This window comes from Sciurus vulgaris (genome assembly GCF_902686455.1).
Source record: "Sciurus vulgaris genome assembly, chromosome: 3".
Lineage (NCBI taxonomy): Eukaryota > Metazoa > Chordata > Mammalia > Rodentia > Sciuridae > Sciurus > Sciurus vulgaris.
Genome location: NC_136463.1, coordinates 43,116,352 through 43,134,253, shown reverse-complemented (window position 1 = coordinate 43,134,253; position 17,902 = coordinate 43,116,352). Strand labels below are relative to the sequence as shown.

At 55.3% G+C, this 17,902-nt stretch overlaps 1 protein-coding gene across 2 annotated transcripts; it reads right to left on the bottom strand.

Moving 5' to 3' along the window:
* Nucleotides 1–77: 77 nt before the first annotated feature.
* On the bottom strand, nucleotides 78–17,902 carry LLGL1 (LLGL scribble cell polarity complex component 1). Of its 2 annotated transcripts, none has more exons than XM_079135251.1 (22): nucleotides 17,721–17,902; nucleotides 13,944–14,041; nucleotides 11,736–11,817; nucleotides 11,508–11,638; nucleotides 10,364–10,522; nucleotides 10,126–10,288; nucleotides 9,908–10,043; nucleotides 9,649–9,703; nucleotides 9,371–9,525; nucleotides 9,076–9,299; nucleotides 8,826–8,893; nucleotides 7,465–7,618; nucleotides 7,288–7,392; nucleotides 6,128–6,420; nucleotides 5,703–5,850; nucleotides 5,357–5,510; nucleotides 3,136–3,428; nucleotides 2,392–2,656; nucleotides 2,101–2,215; nucleotides 1,834–1,937; nucleotides 1,475–1,595; nucleotides 78–1,381 (listed from the first exon to the last, which is right to left on the bottom strand). In XM_079135251.1, exons 1-22 carry the CDS (start codon nucleotides 17,799–17,801, stop codon nucleotides 1,303–1,305), a joined length of 3,183 nt encoding a protein of 1,060 aa, XP_078991377.1. In that variant the 5' UTR covers nucleotides 17,802–17,902; the 3' UTR covers nucleotides 78–1,302. The 2 variants fall into 2 exon arrangements, with proteins under 2 accessions (XP_078991377.1, XP_078991376.1); XM_079135250.1 differs by having other exon boundaries at nucleotides 3,136–3,431; nucleotides 17,721–17,901.

Here is a 17,902-nt window from a genome sequence, read left to right as displayed (position 1 = left end):
CAGACACACCCTGACTGGGCCTTAGCTCTGGGTGCCAGTTTCTCTCTCTCTCTCTCTCTCTCTCTCTCACTCCTCTCTCTCTCACTCACACACACACACACAGAGGCTGGGGCAGGGTAGCCCCGGAGCAAGTACCAAAATAGTTTTAGAAATGACTGTCCAGCCCAGCACAGGCGTTAGAAAAATACTCTTTGCAAAGAGGGGGAAGGACGGTACATGGAGGGGGAGGTGGTCTGGCCGCCCCACCCCATCTGCTCTGTCCTTGTCACCAGGGCAGCCAACTGCTTGTAGAATGATTCAGACACCCTCGGCCCAGAGATTCCAGGCTGTCCAGTGCCTTCACCCTCATCTGGGGCAGCTCCAGGGCTCAGCATTGTCAGAGACAGGACAAGAAGTCCTACTGGCAGCAACAGGTTAGCAAGTAGAGTCTATATTAAGGGCCCAGGCAGGAGCCAGGGATCCAGGACCCCAGCTCAGAGCAAAGTAGGCAATGGCTGGGATAGTGCTGGCCTTTCTGATAGAGGAAGAGAAAAAGACCAACAGATGGAGGCTCAAAGGAGGCAGATGGCCTGCCCAAGGTAACACAGCAGTTGGACCAGATCACATAGGTACCCCTACTCAGCCTCCTGTACAGGACCCTTTAGTGACAGTCTGAGGTGGGCTTGCTGAGGCACTAGCTGGATATCCAAGTGCTGGCCACATGCAACCTGCTCAAGCCAGGATGGAACACTGGTGACCCCAGGCCCAAAGAGGGACTAGGCAGTGCCTGTGCCCAGTGCTGTAGGGTAGACAGGGGCACTAGGGAAGAAATAGGTCACATAGATCTAGGGGCTTAAGCTAGGCAGGGTCCACACTGAAACCTGGGCACAGGCAAGACCTTTAGCTGGGCCCAGTGTATTGGGTTCATCCAACAAGACCCACCCTTGGACCTTGGCAACCACTCCTGGGAGAGGGCTAGCCAAACAGGTCCCAAATCCCGGCCACTGCACCTCCTAGTGGTTATATCTGGTTCTGTTCCAAACATACCCATGATCTCCAAGGGCTAACAGTCTGGCCCTCTTTTCTTGCATTTAACTATGAAGATAATGTTGGTGTGAGGTTCCTAAACTGGTGGGACACTCTATGGAAGTGGCTAGGCTTCAGGGAGCCCCATCATGGCAGGCGCTTCCATGGACCCAGTTGCAAGCCCAGGACAGGTGGAGGTCCTGTGCAGCCCAGACGGGTGGGGGGGGGGTGTTCCCAGGGAGTTGACACTGCTGATTGGTGAGAACCAGGTGGGCCTGGGCCCTACCCTGCAGCACCTCATTTGATCAGGATGGTGCAGGTGTGGGCCTCATCTTCAGTCAGGTTCCTCAGATTCCTTTCCGATTCCTCAGAAGAGCTAGGGAAGGGGTGATAATCAGAAGGGTCAGGGTTGGAGGAGCCTTTGTGGCCCTGGGGAGCAGGGCTGGGGAGACAGGGCAGCTGGCCTCACCCCAGAAAATCCTTCACATCCTCCACCGTGACATCCCCCGTTGTGTCCAGAGTGGTGTCAGCACTGGTGGCTGAGTCGATGGACATGGGTGAGAGTGTGGCCTCAGGTGGCTCTGGGGTATCTATGGGAGGAAGTGATCAGACCCTGCCAGGACCCCTCAGCATCCTTTGCACAGGAAAACTTGGGGATACAGATTTCTAATGCAGCCTACAGTGGGATGTGGCATCAACAGTCACACACCACCCATCCCTGCCCAGCTTCCAGCCCTGGATCAGCTGCCACCTCCTGCAAGAGGCCTGCCCCATAGATAGCATCACTCCTCCCTAAGAGTGATGGGTCTTCTTTCATGCTCCACTCACCAGCTCCCTTGTGGGTAAGATCAGGGCTTCTGTCACAATTCTGTGGAGCCAGGATGATGCTTGGGTTCCCATTAGCCTGACTCAACTTGGGTGACTCTTGGACCCTGTGGCAGAGGTGGAGACATGATGGGGACCATGGCAGGTGCTGCATACCTGCCCACCTGCCCCTGAGCCTGAGGCATTATACCAGGGAGGACAGTGCCCTGGGTCTAGTAAGACTGGGCCCTGGTCTAGAGGCCCCCCACCAGGGGCTGCCTCGCTACACACCTGGCCCGAGTGGCATCACGGGGCCAGCTGATGTCCAGAGAGCAAAGAGGCTCTGTGATGTTGCGGGCACTCAGGGAGAAACGTTCAAATTCTGAAGGTGAAATCAGGTAAAAGCCTGGGTGGTAAAAGAGAGGCAAGGAGTACAGTTAGGAGCTGTGACATGAGTTCCTGCCTTCAATGGGTTCCCTGCTCCAGTGTGTGCTGGCAGGGCCCTTTCTGCTGATCATTCCCAGGGAGCACCCCTGGCCCCATTCAGGTACCTTTTCTTCCTGGCCACTCTGTCTAGCTCACCTTGGCCATGGCGTGTGAAGACACATGAGGCAATGCCGCTGATGTCCTCCTTCCGGATGCAGGAGTAATGCACCTGGGGCCGCAGACCAGGCACCGAAAACACGTGCACATCACCCAGGTTGGTGAGGCAGGCCAGGCAGGTCTCAGCATAGTCCTCACAGGCCACACTGGCAAACGTGGCCAGGGCCACCTTGCGTACACGACAGCCCTCATGGGCTGTCAGCTTGAACTTGGTCTTGGCACTCACCTTAGGCAATGTGAATACCTGGTGGCAGATGGTCAGTGAGCAGGGCCTGGTCCAGTCCTCAAGACCCCTTACTCATGGTTGTGGACCACCAGCCCCCACCCCAAAGGCTTCAGCTGGCCACCCTGCTACCCTGCTTAGCTAGCTATTCCCTCCTCTTACACACTCAACCTGGGCTTCACTGTGTCCAGAAACCTCTAGCCTCCATCAGTGACCACATCACACACACACAGGGTCCTAAAGCTCTGTGTCTGGTATCTCTACCAAATCATGAACTCCTGAGAACTGGACTCAAGGGGTCCCCACAGGGCCTACAGCCTTGTGGTAGGTAGAAGGTCATGGGGGGAACTCAGCAAGTTTGGACATCAAGATTCCTCAGAGTGCTAGCTAGGGACATTTGATGGGGCAGGATTTGGAATGTCTTGGCAGGTAGGGAAGGGGTTCTAGAGGATCCAATGTTGGGAGCCTGGAGGGGGGTCTCCACAGCCCCAGCAGCTCACCTTGAACTGTTCCTCAGAGGCGATGAGCACAGCATGCCCACCCTGCATATCAGGTGCCTGCGCCAGGTCCCGAGAGGCCTCATAGGGCTCAGGCAGCGGGCGACCACGCCCATCCAGCACAGCGATGGCCACCACAGGTGCCCGATGCATCAGCTGCACCTCCTTGCCCAGCACAGCCTCCACTGCCCGCTCGGGCCTCTTCTCACCACCTGCCACAGCTGCTGGCACCTCCAGCGCATAGGCAAACACGGAGCCGGAGTTCGTGCCTGCCCACATGGTGGGCCCATGGTGGGCTGCTGCAGGGCACAGACACAGTGAGGATGCACTCCCTGCAGGTCCTTCCCCACCTCTCCTGCACCTCCACCTGTGGTGGAAACTGTGGTGCCCAGAACTTATAGGTTCCTCCTGTCCCTCACCTTCCCAGTAACCTCAACCTCAATCTACCTCATGGCCTGAGATGCCAGCTCTGCAGCTGACTCAAGTCTCAGGCCCAGAGTGGCCCTTATGCAGAGGCACAAGCTACTTCAAGGGCACCTGCATGAGGACTTCAATGGCCCCCGAACTACACCCTAATCCTGCCGACCCTTCCTGCACCTTCCTTCCTGTCACTCATGCTCCAAGCCCCACGGCCATCTTCTCCCACAACCCATCACTGATTCTATCCACATACTAGTAATCAGGCTCACCCTGCAGGTGCACTACTGGCCCATCTCACCAGTCTGTAGCTTGTTCCCCACATGGTGCCCTAGAGGGACTCTTACCAAAGAAGCCTGGGCTTGGGAAGAAATTAACCAACGCTCATCCAGGACCTCAACCACCCTGCTATGTGTGACTGAGACTCTGGGGAAAATGATCTTTGGTTTGCTGGAGAATCAGAGTCAAACAAAGTAGGAGTTGGGGCAGGCATGGACATTCACCACTCTGCATCCTTGAAAACGGATGTGCCAGACCAACAGCCTTTGGGAGCCCAGACCCCAGTTGAAAAGTTACAGCAACTGAAGCATGACAGCTGCAAGGCAGAAGCCCTATGCAGGAATATGGAACAAGTTAAAACCCCCAAGGCTGCATAAGCCACATCCAACTAGACAAAAATCCTCAACAAATGAATGCCATCAGAAAGTAGAGACCCAGCATGAACTGAGACTTGGGAATTACCCTTGGTTCTATGGGGCAACAGGGTTGTTGGGGACAGGGACATCTATCAGACACATGTGAGGTACTTATACCTGAGTTTCTATTTAAAAACCAGCAAGATACAAACAGCATTGTGGGGTAGGCACAAAACAGAAGTAGACACCTGCTGGTGGTGGATGAGATGCCTGGGATGACTGCACTTCCTTTTTTGTGTTTGAAATTTACCATTATACAAAGTAAAAATCAATCAAAGAGCACATCAACATACCCAGACCTTACAGGGGCTCCAAGCCACCCAGACAAAGCCATGGCATGGTGGCCAGCACAGACCAATCTTAGCCTCTCCTTCTCTGCCCTCACTCACCCTAGCCATGTGGCTCTGCAGCTCCTACCCACAGTCGCAGGGCCTTGGCACCAGCCTGTCCCTCACCAGATCTCAGACCTTGGGCTCCCTTGCTTTTCTTCTTCTTCTTTTTGTTTTTCTTCCCAATACTGGGAATTGAACCCAGGGGCACTCTACCACTGAGCTACATCCCTGGTCCTCTTTGAATTTTGAGAGAAGATCTCACAAAGTTGCCCAGGCTAGCCTCACACTTGTAATCTTGCTAAGCCTCCTGAGTTGCTAGGATTAAAGGCACTGGCTGCCCCCCATTTTCTTTGGTAATGGGGATTGAACCCAGGGTACTTAACCACTGAGCTTGCATCCCCAGCCCTTTTTTGTATTTTATTTTGAAACAATCTTGCTGAATTGCTTAGGTCCTCGCTAAGTTGCTGAGGCTGGCTTTGAACTCAGAATCCTCTTGCCTCAGCCTCCTGATTTTCTGGGATTACAGGAGTGCAGCTGCCCTTCTTGCTCAGGTCTGCAGGGTCTGCCCAGCTCGCTAGTAACCCCTCACCATCATCCCCAGTTGGCAGGTGGGGCTGTATGGGTAGCCAGGGTGTTCCCATCACCAGTGCAGCCCAGTACAGATGCTCAGTAATATTTTAGGATGTCCTGGAAGGAATGGTCCCACCACATCTCCCACCCATTTCCTAGATAAATAACTGAGGCCAGCCTCTCCAATCCCTGTCCCTGCACTGGCCTCACCATCTCGAAGGAATGTGTCAGCAAAGTAGAGACAGCGCACAACACCCGAGAGGGAATCATCAGCAGAGCGGGGCTCGATGCGGCGCTGCACAGGCGTCATCTCAATGTCATGGGGACAGGCCTGTTCTGCCAGCTGTGCATTGGCCTCCTGCAACTGGAAGGAGCAGAGGTTCCTGAATATGGTCTCCCTGAGCCCCAGCTACTCTCATTCTGCTTGCCTGATCTTCCACCCACCACACTCCCTAGCCCACTCCACTCATCCAGGGGGCTGCAGAAGGAGCACAGTAGGTGGATGAACCCCAGTTACAGGCCAGAGCACAGCTCCCTGGCAGCCCCCCCAACTCACCTTACTGTTGGCATTAGCAATACGCTTCTTGCCTGAGACACGGCTCTTGCGGATACGCCGGAAAGACTGGCGCAGTGACTTCTTGAGGGACTTCACCCGGGACAGTGGCCCCTCCATGGCCAGGGAGTCATTGGGGTGAAGAGTGCACCTGGGGACAGGTACGGGCCAGTCATGCAAGGAGCAGGCATTCCTGCTGGCCCCAAGACCCCAGCTCAGGGAGTCAAAGCCACTCAGGTCCCAGCAGCTGGTGATGCCTAGAGTATCCCTCAGAGCTGCCAGGTTATTTCTTATACGGTCACAGGGGTTCCAGAGACTTCTAAAATCAGCCTGCTTTTGCCATACCAAACTTCAGAAAGGGGAACTCAGACCTAGATCCCGTCTCACTGAGACTCCAGTTGCCCACCCACCTGACCTCCCCCACACACCTGGCCAGTACTGGGCTCTTGCGCTGGTAGTCGAAGAGGCCAAAGCCATGACTGGTGCCAAAGGCCACAAGGCTCCATTCAGCATGGAGTGTGACCGCGGTGACAGCAGCAGGTGGCAAGCACTGTACTAGCACACGGGGCTGGAAGCCGGCAGGCCAAGGCAGTGGCCCTGCACGTGGGCTCAGCCGCTCATGGCCCTTCCATGTGAAGCCTTCTCGGTCCTGGAGGAGGTCTACGCTGGCCACACTGACCGCCTGCTCTGTCGGCACATCATTGAGCTCCAGCACTAGCACCTAAGCCCCAGCCAGGGCAGAGAGGGATCAGTATAGAGAAGGGTGCCCCTGGGCCCCACCCCAGCCTGCAGCCTCAGAGAAACCCCAGCCACTGGGGATAAGTACTTTTTTTTGGCACTGGGGATTGAACCCAGGGGTGCTAACCACTGAGCCAACATCCCTAACCCTTTTAAATTTTTTAATTTTTAGACAGGGTCTCACTAGGTTGCTGAGGTTGACTTTGAACTTCCAATCCTCCTGACCCAGCCTCCAGAGTCACCAGGATTACAGGCATGCGCCATCAAACCTGGCAGGATAAGTACTCTTTGAAAGTTTCCTGTATACCAAAGCCCTCGCTAAGCACCAAGGAACACAGTAGATACCAAAACCGGCTGATCCCTAACCTCCTAGACAGATGACTCAATCTTACCTGAGTCTATCTTTCATTCAGCAATAAGTACACATCAAGCATCATCTGTATAATGTGCAAATACTAAGGACGTGGCACTGACCAAGCCCCACTGATCCATCTCTACTAGAATGAAGTGCCCTCTCCTCTCCCTGAGTCTCTGACTCATGGCAATTAGCTCACACTGAGCACCTTCTGTATACTGTCTAAGTGCCACAGGCATGGTACTAAGACCCACTGGTCCTTGCTCTCCCATAGCTCATTTTACTCACACATTCCTGCCCCTGGACTCAAACCTCCATGGTTTCCCTAACAGAGCCTCACTCAAGGACCCCAGTGACAGACCCCACTTCCCACCTGTCCTCACTCGCCAGTCCCAGCCAGGCCCCATTCCCACCCTCTACCAGACTCTTCATTTCAGGCCCACCTCTCAAGGAAGCTCCCCCTGTCATCTCCAACTTGGGGACATGCAGCCTTACCTGGCCTGCAGTGCCAGCCACCACCATCTGAGCTGTGTACTTGCAGAGCGCCACCTTCTGCACACCAAGCCGGGGATCATCACTGTAGGGGTCAAAGCAGCCCACCTGAAGGGAAAGGATGGAGTGATGACACTGGGCCCAAAGCCAGGACAGGCTCCACGAGGGGAGGTGTCCCACCTTGCGGAAGGGTGGCCAGTCGTCCTCGGCAGCCTGGGCCAGGCTGTCGGCATGTTCACAGTCTGTCTGGAAGAGGCCAGCTGTGCTCAGCTTGTAGAGTGGCCGCAGCGCCACACCAGATGCATCCCAGAACCGCACGGTGCCATCCTCATGGCTAAAGGGAAGGCAGATGTCAGGACATCCCTGGGAGGCCTGCACACCACTTCTTAGATTAGTCCAGCTACTCACTGAGCATGTACTGCATATACCAAATACAGGTTGAAAGCATAAAACATGCTAAGCTTCTATCATACAAGGCAAACAGATACTTGGCACACGTATGCCAGGCTACTTCTATCACAAGTACCTGGGTCCTTCAAACATGGTGGAAAGGTGTGGTAATGATCACCATGACGATCAGGAGATGGCAGAGGGCAAAATGCAAGAATAGAAGACTAGGGGTCTGGGGTTGGGGCTCAGTGGTAGAGCACTTGCCTCACATGCATGGGGCACTGGGTTTGATCCTTAGCACCACATAAATAAAATAAAGACATTCTGTCCATCTACAACTAAAAAGAAAAAAAAATTAAAAAAAAAAAAAAAAAGAATAGAAGACTAGGGCAATTCCTTCCCAGTGAGGTCATCCAGCAATGAGAAAGGGTGCGGTGACCAGGAGCCAGGCAGTCACAGAGCAGTTCAGGGAAGCCCAGGAGGGCCCAGCTGAGGCCCAAGGTGGCCACATAAGCAGAACAGCAGGAAGACTAGGGAGGCAAGGAGGAAACAGGCAGCGGGTGGGGGAGGAGCAGACAAATCTAGGGCATAGCTTCAGGACATGGCTGCAGAGCCTAAGTGGGGCTCCTAGGTGGTAGTGGAGCCCCAAGTCAGGGCATGATATGCATGTAAGCAGGGCTGGCTGGGGCTCCCTCCTGGAGCCTTGAAAAATCTAGCAAATTCTTAAGCTATGGAAGGCGTACTGCTGTCAGAGGTCAGAGGGTCCCACCACAGGCAGGAGGGAGGGGCAGGACAGGAAGTAAGGCCTGAGTCACCAGGCACGTCAGTGCCCGCCAGGCCCAGGTCAGGCTCTGCAGCACCTGCCTTGGGCAACTTGGCGTGGGCCAGCCCAGATTTTCCGGTCCCAGGGCAGGCAGGCTGGGTGGGTGGAGCCCTGGGGTTTGCTGGAGCTTAGTTCCAGGCCAAAGGCAGAGCAGGGTGGAGCCCTGAGCCAGGATCTAGGGAGGCTTCATCCAATCCACCCTGGACAAGAGGGACAACTTGGGCCCCCTTTAGCCAGCACTGAGTGCCTGCAGGACCTAGAATGGGCAAGGGGCATGTCAAGCCTAGTGGGTACAGGGTTTTGCTCAATGCACACCCCTAACACCTACCCAGTCAGCAGCAGCCCTCGCTGCGATGGCTCCTGGGCCAGGTTCCGACCCCCAGTAATGGGCCAGTTCTAGGAAAAGACAGTAACGATGTGAACACAAGGTCAGGACGAAAGACTCCTCCCTCTCAACCTGGGCATAGAAATCAAATCAGTATTTCCCCACATTCCCACCTCCAGGCCTGGGCCTGGCACTCCAACAGGAATACACTCCCTCCCTAACACCCCACCCCACAGGACACCTGGGCACCCACCGAGGCACTAGAGATAGGCTGGGGGCTCTGCTGCTCGCCAGCACTCACGATGCGGGCCCATAACTTGGCAGGGACATTGGCAACATGGGCAGAGCAGGTGATGGCAGATGAGTGCAGTGGGGCCAGGTAGGGGGCAGGCACAGATGGCCATCCAGGTGTCTGCAGGTCAAGCACCACCAGCTCCTCTTCTAGCAGCACAGCCAGAGCCTGTGGGTCGTCGAATTCTGTGGGATGGAGTGAGGTGAGCTCAGCCACAGGCTATGTTTGTAGGGGTGGGGAAAGGCAAGGCACACACCATCCTCAGGCCGTGTGCTGTGCACTGTAAAGAAGTCGATGATGCGGGAGGTGAAGTCCAACGTCACCAGCGTCTCAGCTCGAAGCACACTCACACAGTGGCGGTCACCATAGCTGGCGCGGGGCATACCACCACTGAAGATGATAAAGTGGCCCCTGCAAAGAGGTGTCATGTGAATTAGGGGCCTTGCAGCACACACTGCATGACCCAACAAGAGCCCACCCTTCCAGCCCCCAAGCCAGGTGCAGCCCCCAACCCACAACACTCCTTCAACATACCCCGATTCACAGTTCCGCCACAGAATCTTGTTGATGGCCTTGCAGGGAAAGGGGCCTGGGGGGTTGGGAAAGCATCAGACCTCCTATTTCTGGTCTAACTTGAAGCTGCCTCCTCCTCTCTCCAGGGGAAAGCAATACCACACCAACAACCATCCCCCCAATGGGGTCTCCCTTTGCAGATTTGGCTGGTCACTGACCCCCACTAAGCCCAAGTGGCCCTCTAGCCACCACCCCTGCTTCAGGCCTCCCCAGCACTCACCATAGGGTACGGTAGCTACAGAGGGCTGTAGCGTTGGGGAGCTGCCAGTGTTCATGGGCCAGATGGCATAGCTGCCATCACTGTGCGAACTGATGATGGTACCACTGTTGCGCCCCCAACAAAGACTCTCCAACTGCTGTAGATGGAGGCAGACAGGCATGAGCCTGTGGTTGTGTGCATGGGCTACAAGTAATGGGGTGCAGGTCTTAACCACCTACCTGGTTTCCCAGGAAGACATGGTCAACACACTGTGCAGCCTGGTTCCAGATGACCAACAGGCCCCGGCTGTAGCCAATAAGAATCTTGGTGGGGTCCCGGAGGTGTCCCTGGAGTGACTCCACAGGACCCAGAGCCTTTCCGCAGCGGTAGTCATCTGGCACACTGCAGAGGAAACCCCGATGAATTGGGAGAACTTTCTAGTCAGAAAGGGTGCTGGGCATCTTGCTTGTGGCTCACCTGCGCAAAATCTCATCTGGACTGAGGGTCTGCCTCTCAAGCAGCGCCAAGGTGGTAACATCCAGGAAGTAGATGCTACCACCCTCAGTGCCTAGAGCTGCTATGTCGCCAGCAGCCAGCAGCAGAACCACTGTGACACGGGTGAGGCTGGACGGGGTGCTGCAGAGGATAAGGGTTAGGGAGTGAGGTGCAAGCCCAACCTTTTGCTAAAGAGGATGTGGAGAGGGCTGGGACTTACTGTCAGCTCCTACCTGGTCCCTATGCGCTAACCAGGGCCTACTTAAAGAGCAGGATGGCACCTTGGGAAAGCAACACTGTGGTGTAATTAGCCTGCTCAATTATTCATCAGACAGGAAGAGAGATAAAAATAGGTTCTCCAAGTCTTTGAGAACTCCTGGCTCCTCCCACCACCAAAAGGCAAACTCAGGCACCAGGGCACAATGACCAAGAGCTCCAGGACTGACACAGCTTTCCTAATTCACCTCCACGAATCCTTCTACCAGACCTCTGGATGCCTCCTCACTTTGCAGGAGGACCCAAATGGCCCCTATCTACAGAAACCAGTCCCTGGGTCAGGACTCCTCCACTCGAGCCAGTACAGACAGGGCTGGGGAGGGAAAAGGCTAGGCCTACTGCATTACATCTGGGGCATCCTGCCGACACCTATTATACCTCTGGTACCCTCCCACCCCCAAACCTGTCTGTTCATCCATGCACACAATGGCCCACCACCCATCCCCAACTCAAGGGGCCAGGGGACCTCTGCTTGTCTGAAACTCTGTTCCAAGGCCCCAGAAACCCCCATCACCACAGGGAGTGCAGTGCTACACCACAAGCCCATGAAGTTTGGTATATAACACATGTTATCTCCTAGGGCTTGAGGCCACCAAAGGTTCCCAGTCAGTAGCATGAACCATGCCTGCTAACCCCAAACTCAGTCAGAACTTCCCATCTAATTCAAGAAATCCAAAGCACACCTCAGCCAAGTAGGGTCCTATCAGGGCCAGGGTCAAACATGCCTCCTACCCCAAAGAACAGCCCTACTAGTAGCTGCCCATCTCTCCACAACTTGGCACAGTCAGGTCCGGGCCTCCCCAGGATTTTCCCCTGCACAGTGGTTGGCCCCAGTTAAGTCCTCCAGTACCTGGCACCATCAAAGCCAGGCCGGCTAGGCAGCTGGAAACTGAGTGCTTCCTCTAGGTGGGCACAGCCATTATGGTGGACGATTTCCCAGAGATGCAGACTGCTGTCATCTAGCAGAGTTAGAAGACGGCCCTGGTGGGTGCAAGCAGAGACCAAAATTGGGCTGGCCTGGAGAGATGGGAGGGCACGAGGACCACAAGAAGCTGGTTGATAGGGAGCAGAAGCTCACCTGACCAGGCAGGAAGTGCATCTGAGTGACAGTGGCTGCATCCCGGTGCAGGCCCGTAAATTCCACACCAGGTGCACCATAGCTGAGGGTGACTGGTCAAGGACAGAATCATGAAGGCACAGGTCAGGAAACCTTGTGCACAAGCCTCCTTCCCCAGGACAATTTCCATGGGTTTTGCCCCAGATCCACCCACCCAGGGTTCTAAGACCCAGTGGGGCCCCCCTTTCCTGAAGGAGCTTGTCCTGTATTCCTGAGGTTCTCCCAGGTTCAGAGTACAGGCTCCATATAGCTGCTGCAAGTCAGTGCTGCTTTAGGGTCTTCACTTCCTCAACTGTAAAAATGGACTAGTGACTCCCACCTTGCAGGGCAGCTGTAGATCAAATGAGAATAAAAACTCGCCCAGCATGCTTGACCCAGACCTGGCACACAGCTGGGGTTCTGCTCCCTTTCAACCTCAAGTATTTGTATGCCTTTGTAGGCTGAGAGCCTCGTGGGTTGGGATCATGCAGGCCAGAGACACAAGGCCAGACCCAAACAGGGAAGCCCAGAGCAGAGTCCAGGCTGTCTATAATCACAACTTCAGGTCCACCTCCAGCTCTGGGCAAAGAAACCAACTTCCCTCCAGGGTAGGTGGCCAACAGCCCCCATTGCACAGGAGCAGAGACCCAAGCCTGCCCATTTTACAGATGAGCATACGGAGACAAGTGGATTGCTTGAAGTGCCCAGGGTCAGTGCCTAGAGTCCCAACAATCCAGGGTTGATGGTGGGTGGATGGCAAGGCCTGAGAGGGTTCAGAATGAGAGGGTTTAGGGAGGGTCAGCAGCGTTGCCCCAGTGACAAGGCAGGAGCCCGTTGCCTGGAGCTTGAGCTGGGATTCCCTGCAGGAGCCTGGCTGGGCCAGAGAAAAAGACAAAAGAGGGGCAAGAGCAGCTGGGCGGGAAGCAGGGTCGCCAAGGAGATGGAGACTGCCTTGCAGGGGGAGGGGCAGCTTCTTCTAAGACCAGAGTTGGCCCTCTCCAGCCTCAGTTTCCTGACCCCAGAAGTTCCAGCTATGGGGATTTAGAAGGAGGAAAGCAAAGGAGAACCCTGGGCTCTGGCCTCCTCTCTGATGCTCATGTCCTCATCTGCATTTTAGGCTCATTGTGACCACAAGGAGCCAGTGCAAAAGCGATTCGCCACAGGAGAGACAGCTCTAGAGCGAACAGCAAAGCCCATACAGGCACTATGAGATGTGGTGAAAGCCCTTGTGACATGGAGAGAGACTGCAGGCGCATACATATGGGAGCAACACAGCACCCATAAGAGGTGAGGGCAGTAGATCAAGGTTCTTGAGAAAGGAGGGGACATCTCAGCCTAGCTGCACTCCATAGCACCAGCAAGTAGCTCATAAAGGCCCAGACACCTTCCTACTTGGCCAGTGTTCCCAGTCCAGGGGTGGGGTCTCGTCCCCCTCCCCCTTCTAGGCACTGACTTATTTTTTGCCAACCAATGTCTACAATCAGGGTACTGAGACCCAGAGCACCACAAAGAGAGGGACAGGTGTTGGCACCCTCACTAAGCAGCCACTGACCAGACTTTACACCTCAGTTTCCCAAAGAGCAGTTGGGGTGGGATTCTGTAGGGCGAGCAAGGAGGCAGTCAGCTGCCTGCCACTAGCCACCCCCCCTCCTGCCTGCAGGGAAAATGCCCGCTTTGTACAGCTCACATGGCCCATTGTGCACCCTCCAGGATCCAGGTGGGGGCCGTGCTATGCTCACCATGCCCAGCCTGGCACTGCCCCTGCCCTCTTGGCTGAACACACATCTTCAAATTCAAACACGTGTGTGCGTCCACTCAACAGGCCCCGCCCCAGCCCATCCACCACCCTCAACGGGTATCATGGCCCAGCCCCCTGGCCTGGTCTCCCCCGTCAACAGTTGCTGGGATGATGGCAGGATCGCCTAGGAAACTGGCTGGCTGAAAAGCAGCAAGGGACAGCTGTGGCCACTGTAAACTGACCCCCTCCCTCCCCTACTCACTCAGTCTCCCATAGTCTCTAAGAAGAGTTGTCCCAGGCCTGTCAGGCATACAGACAGTGCCAACCTGCTCCAAGAACCCAGCACCTACTGGAGCCTCCAAAAGCACCTGCCAAGGCTAAAACCCCAGTCACAGGGAAATCCATGCCGGTAGTCCTGAACAGGCCCTGAACACCATAGTTGAAAAGGATACATTTTGACAGCTCCAGATCTGGTGCCAATTGCCATGATGCGAAGTTCAGGGTCGAAGGCCAGGGCACTGGGCTGATTGGGGAAGCCATGCTCCACAGTCTGTGGGGAAGAAGATGGCTGTTGAGGTGTACACACCCTGAGGCCCACCCCAAGGCAGCTTTCAGGCTCTGCTGCTGCTACATGGGGATCAAGAGCCAGTATCTCCTACTTTCAGTGCCTCCAGTACACAGGGAAGTGGCTGAGTCCCTGGGCTCCACGATGACGCTGCTGTGCACATGGCATACATAGGCCCTCCTTTTGCCAAGCCCATGTTGACACACTATGCACGAGATTCTGGCAACAGAGAACAAGGCTCAAAGAGGACAGGAATTAAAGAGGATTCCACCTACACCTATTTCTTAGAGGCACAAACTGAAGCTACTGAGGTGCTGTACTGCCAGGGGTCCCTTATGAAGTTCATGGCACTCCCCAAACACAGATCCTACATGGGGGTCAGAGGTCAAGTTCCACACCCAGGACATCTAGGCAAAGGCTTCTCGCTCCCTCCGAACTCAGGGAGACTAAGGCCCTGTCAGCTTCCTGTCCAAACCCTGAAGATGTAACCTCACATTCTCACCTGGAACCAGCCCCATCAGTGCTGCGTATGACTTTAAGGCAATTTATATACTGTCCAGTGTTAATGGCACTGCTACCCACCCAGCGCTCAGTTCCTTGTAGGGCCAATCCCAACATAGTGCAGCCCCTTCCCCACACACCAGGCTCCTTCTTTTGACCAAGGAACACATGTTCCTTCCTTTGACCAAGTTGTGCTTCCCTCCATTTGCCTTCCCCCACCACAAGAGCTCCCAATAATCCAAGGTCCAGCTGGGAGGGCCTCCCTAGGAAACCAGCACACCTGGGCCCTAGCCCCATTCTGAATAGCATTCTGGGATGCCCAATGTGGGCCACCACCTCAGGAAGACACACATAAGAAACCCCATCTCCAGCCTGCCTGTCACCCTGGCCTAAGCCCATTCAGGGGGGAACTGAGCCCTCTGAGCACATGGCTCAGCTATAGCCTGGCTATCAGCTGTCACTCACCAAGCCCATTTCCCAATGGCACTGGAAACAGCAAGCCTACCTAGGGACTAAGTTGCCCATTCGACTGCAGAGTCCTCTGGCATACCCTTGCAGGACCTGACCTTTGTCTAGTCAATCCCAGGTTACAGTCTAGCATTCAGCAGTCAGGCAAATACAATAACTGCACCAAAAATTCCCACAGTCTCAAGGGGGCCCCACCAGTTTCCTCCTTTAAGAAGAGAGAGGACTAGGTCATTTATCTATCATCTTCATCCTTCACACCCCATGTCCAATCCGTTCCTGAGCCTGATCAGCTCAGCTTCAACATGCACACAGAGGTCGCCCTTCCCACACTCTACAGCCCCAGGACCCACCACACCTGCCTGGACTCGCTACAGTCCACAAAGAAGTTGCCCACAAAGAAGTCAGAAGAAGCCTGTGAAAACCAGTCAGCTCCTTGTCCTCCTCTGTATAGGACCTTCCAGGGGTTCCCAGCTCACCCACAAAGTCAAGTCCTCATCATTTCATCCCCCTCTATCAGCTTCTCCCCGCCACCTGACTCCTAGTCCAACACCCTTTTGCTTTCCTCCAGTTCACTACGTTTGTTACTGCCTGAGTCTTTGCATCCACTGTCCCTATGCCCTGAACAGGCTTCATGTAGCACCACGACAGGCTCCTTCCTATCACTCAGAAGGCAGCTGCTCTCAGAAGCCTCCCTAAATGTTCATGGCTGCAGAAGCAACCTAGTCCAAACTCCCCACAGCCTCACCCTGCTTTATTTTACCACAGTACTGGTCATGGTATGAACTACTGCCTACTTAACTTTTTTCATTTGGTTTTTCATCATCTTTCCAGTAGACGTTTGTCCCTTTTAGTCTCCACTGTGTTCCCAGCAACAAGGAGTAGGGGCCCAGTATAAAACTGACATGAAGTGCACATTCCACAGGCAACTTGTTAATTGGGATGGGATCTGAACCCAAGATCCAGAAACCAAAGTTCATGTTCATCCAAACTGACCAGCTCCCCAAACTCACAAATCTGGGACCTGTTTCCTTAGGGCAATCACCCCCTTTGGCAATCACATCCCTTCCCTATTCCACTCTCTCCCCCAACTGCTGCCCACTCAGAATAGGGCTTCATCTCACCTCCTGAAACCCTACTGCACACCTCAATTTACCAACTCTGACATTTAGCCCAGTGCCTGTCCCTCCCTTCCTGGAAGGTCTATTTTCCTCTTATCTCAAGGGGGCTCACCCTCACAGTCACCCCAGCACAGGAAGGAAGGGGTGGGATCTGGGGGTCCCTCAGCACCAGTCTCCCTCCCCTCTTGGATCACTGATAGGTTCTCAGTCACCAAGTCTGAGGGTCCTGGGTGGCTCCACCACCACTAACTGGGACCTCAGGTGGTAAAACTGCCAGTCCTAAGACATCCCAGAGCTTCCTGGGTGGCAAATCTCCTCCAGGCAGCCCAGGGCACCTGGCCTGGCTCAGGATCATAACAGCCCCTCCAAAACCCCTGCCCCTAAGGCTAAAGCCCAATCCTACTATGGAGGAAAAGAAGAGAGACGATAGGGGCCCAGTTTGCTCTGTGACTTCAGGCAAGTCCTCACCTCTTCAATGAACCTCAATTTTCTCCCTCAATATGGGATGGAGATAACAAAACTAATCACAGCAGAGAGAAGGCTTCAGGGTAAAACTGAAGTACAAACCTCCACCACCACCCCGGAAGAATTAGCAAGAGGCAGGTTGGGGCCTCACTCTACTTACCTCCCATCAGTATAAGGGTGTCAGGGGGTTGAGAACTTTCCCAGGGCGCCCTCTGCCCCACCCAGAGAAAGAAGGAAGGACCAGTCATCCACTTTCCTTCCCAAGTCCTACAAAGTGATAGGATGGCCCATGTAGCATACGGAACTGGAGTCCACTGCCAGTGGACCCATTTCACAGCTGGTAAAACCAAGGCACCACAATTTTAAGTTCAGTTGGGTACACAGTCCAGCATGTCATCCAGATTTACTCAGCCCCTGGCAAGGCAGGGCAGAGCCTCAGGAGGTAGGGGAAGGGAGGGGAAGACTCCGAAGGGATTTCCCAACCCCACCCCCCACTTCTGCCTCCACCCCTCACCTCTCCTGCTGGCCCGGGTGCGAAAGCAAAACAAAACCCGGCCCTGGCTTGTACGAAGAACCAAGAAGGGGCCACAAAAAAAGATTAGAAGCAGAGTGAGAGATTGAGAGAACCCACAGAGAAAGCGGCATTCAGGGAGAGACAGAAGGAAGGAAAAGAGACGCAGAGAGAGATAAAGGTAAAGAGAAGAGGAGGTACAGAGGAGCAGAGGCAGAGACGCCTCCTCCCCCAACACAGGCAGAGACTGAGGGCGACGGTAAGATTCAGAGATAGAGGGTCAGGGACCCAAAGAGATGCAAAGAGTGGCACCAGGACAGAGAGACCCATACAGTCAGAGACGTGCAGGGCCAGGGCCAGTGAGGCCCACAGAGAACTGGAGAGGCAGACACGAAAGTCGGCGAGACCCATACCCACGCGAGTCCGAAAGCGAAGGAGAGTACTCGAGCAGCGGGGCCAGCCGAGGGGCGCCCGGCTGGGCCCCAGCCCCGCGCGCCAGCCTGTCGCCCCTTCCCCCCGGGCCCGACGTGGCTTCGGCCCCCGGCCCCCGGCCCGGGCCCCCGACCCGCCCCCTCCCGCCCCGGCCCGACCGCCACAGCACCTTGTTGAAGGCGAAAAGCTCCTGCTTCAGTTTTTCGCGCTGCGGGTCGGCGCCTTGCCGCCGGAACCGAAACTTCATCATCTTGCGCCCGGCTGCCGGCGCCGCGCCCGCCGCCGCCGCCGCCCGCAGGATGCGCCGCGCAGCCCCGCCGGTCCTGAGGCGCGGGCGGGGCGCCAGGCTGC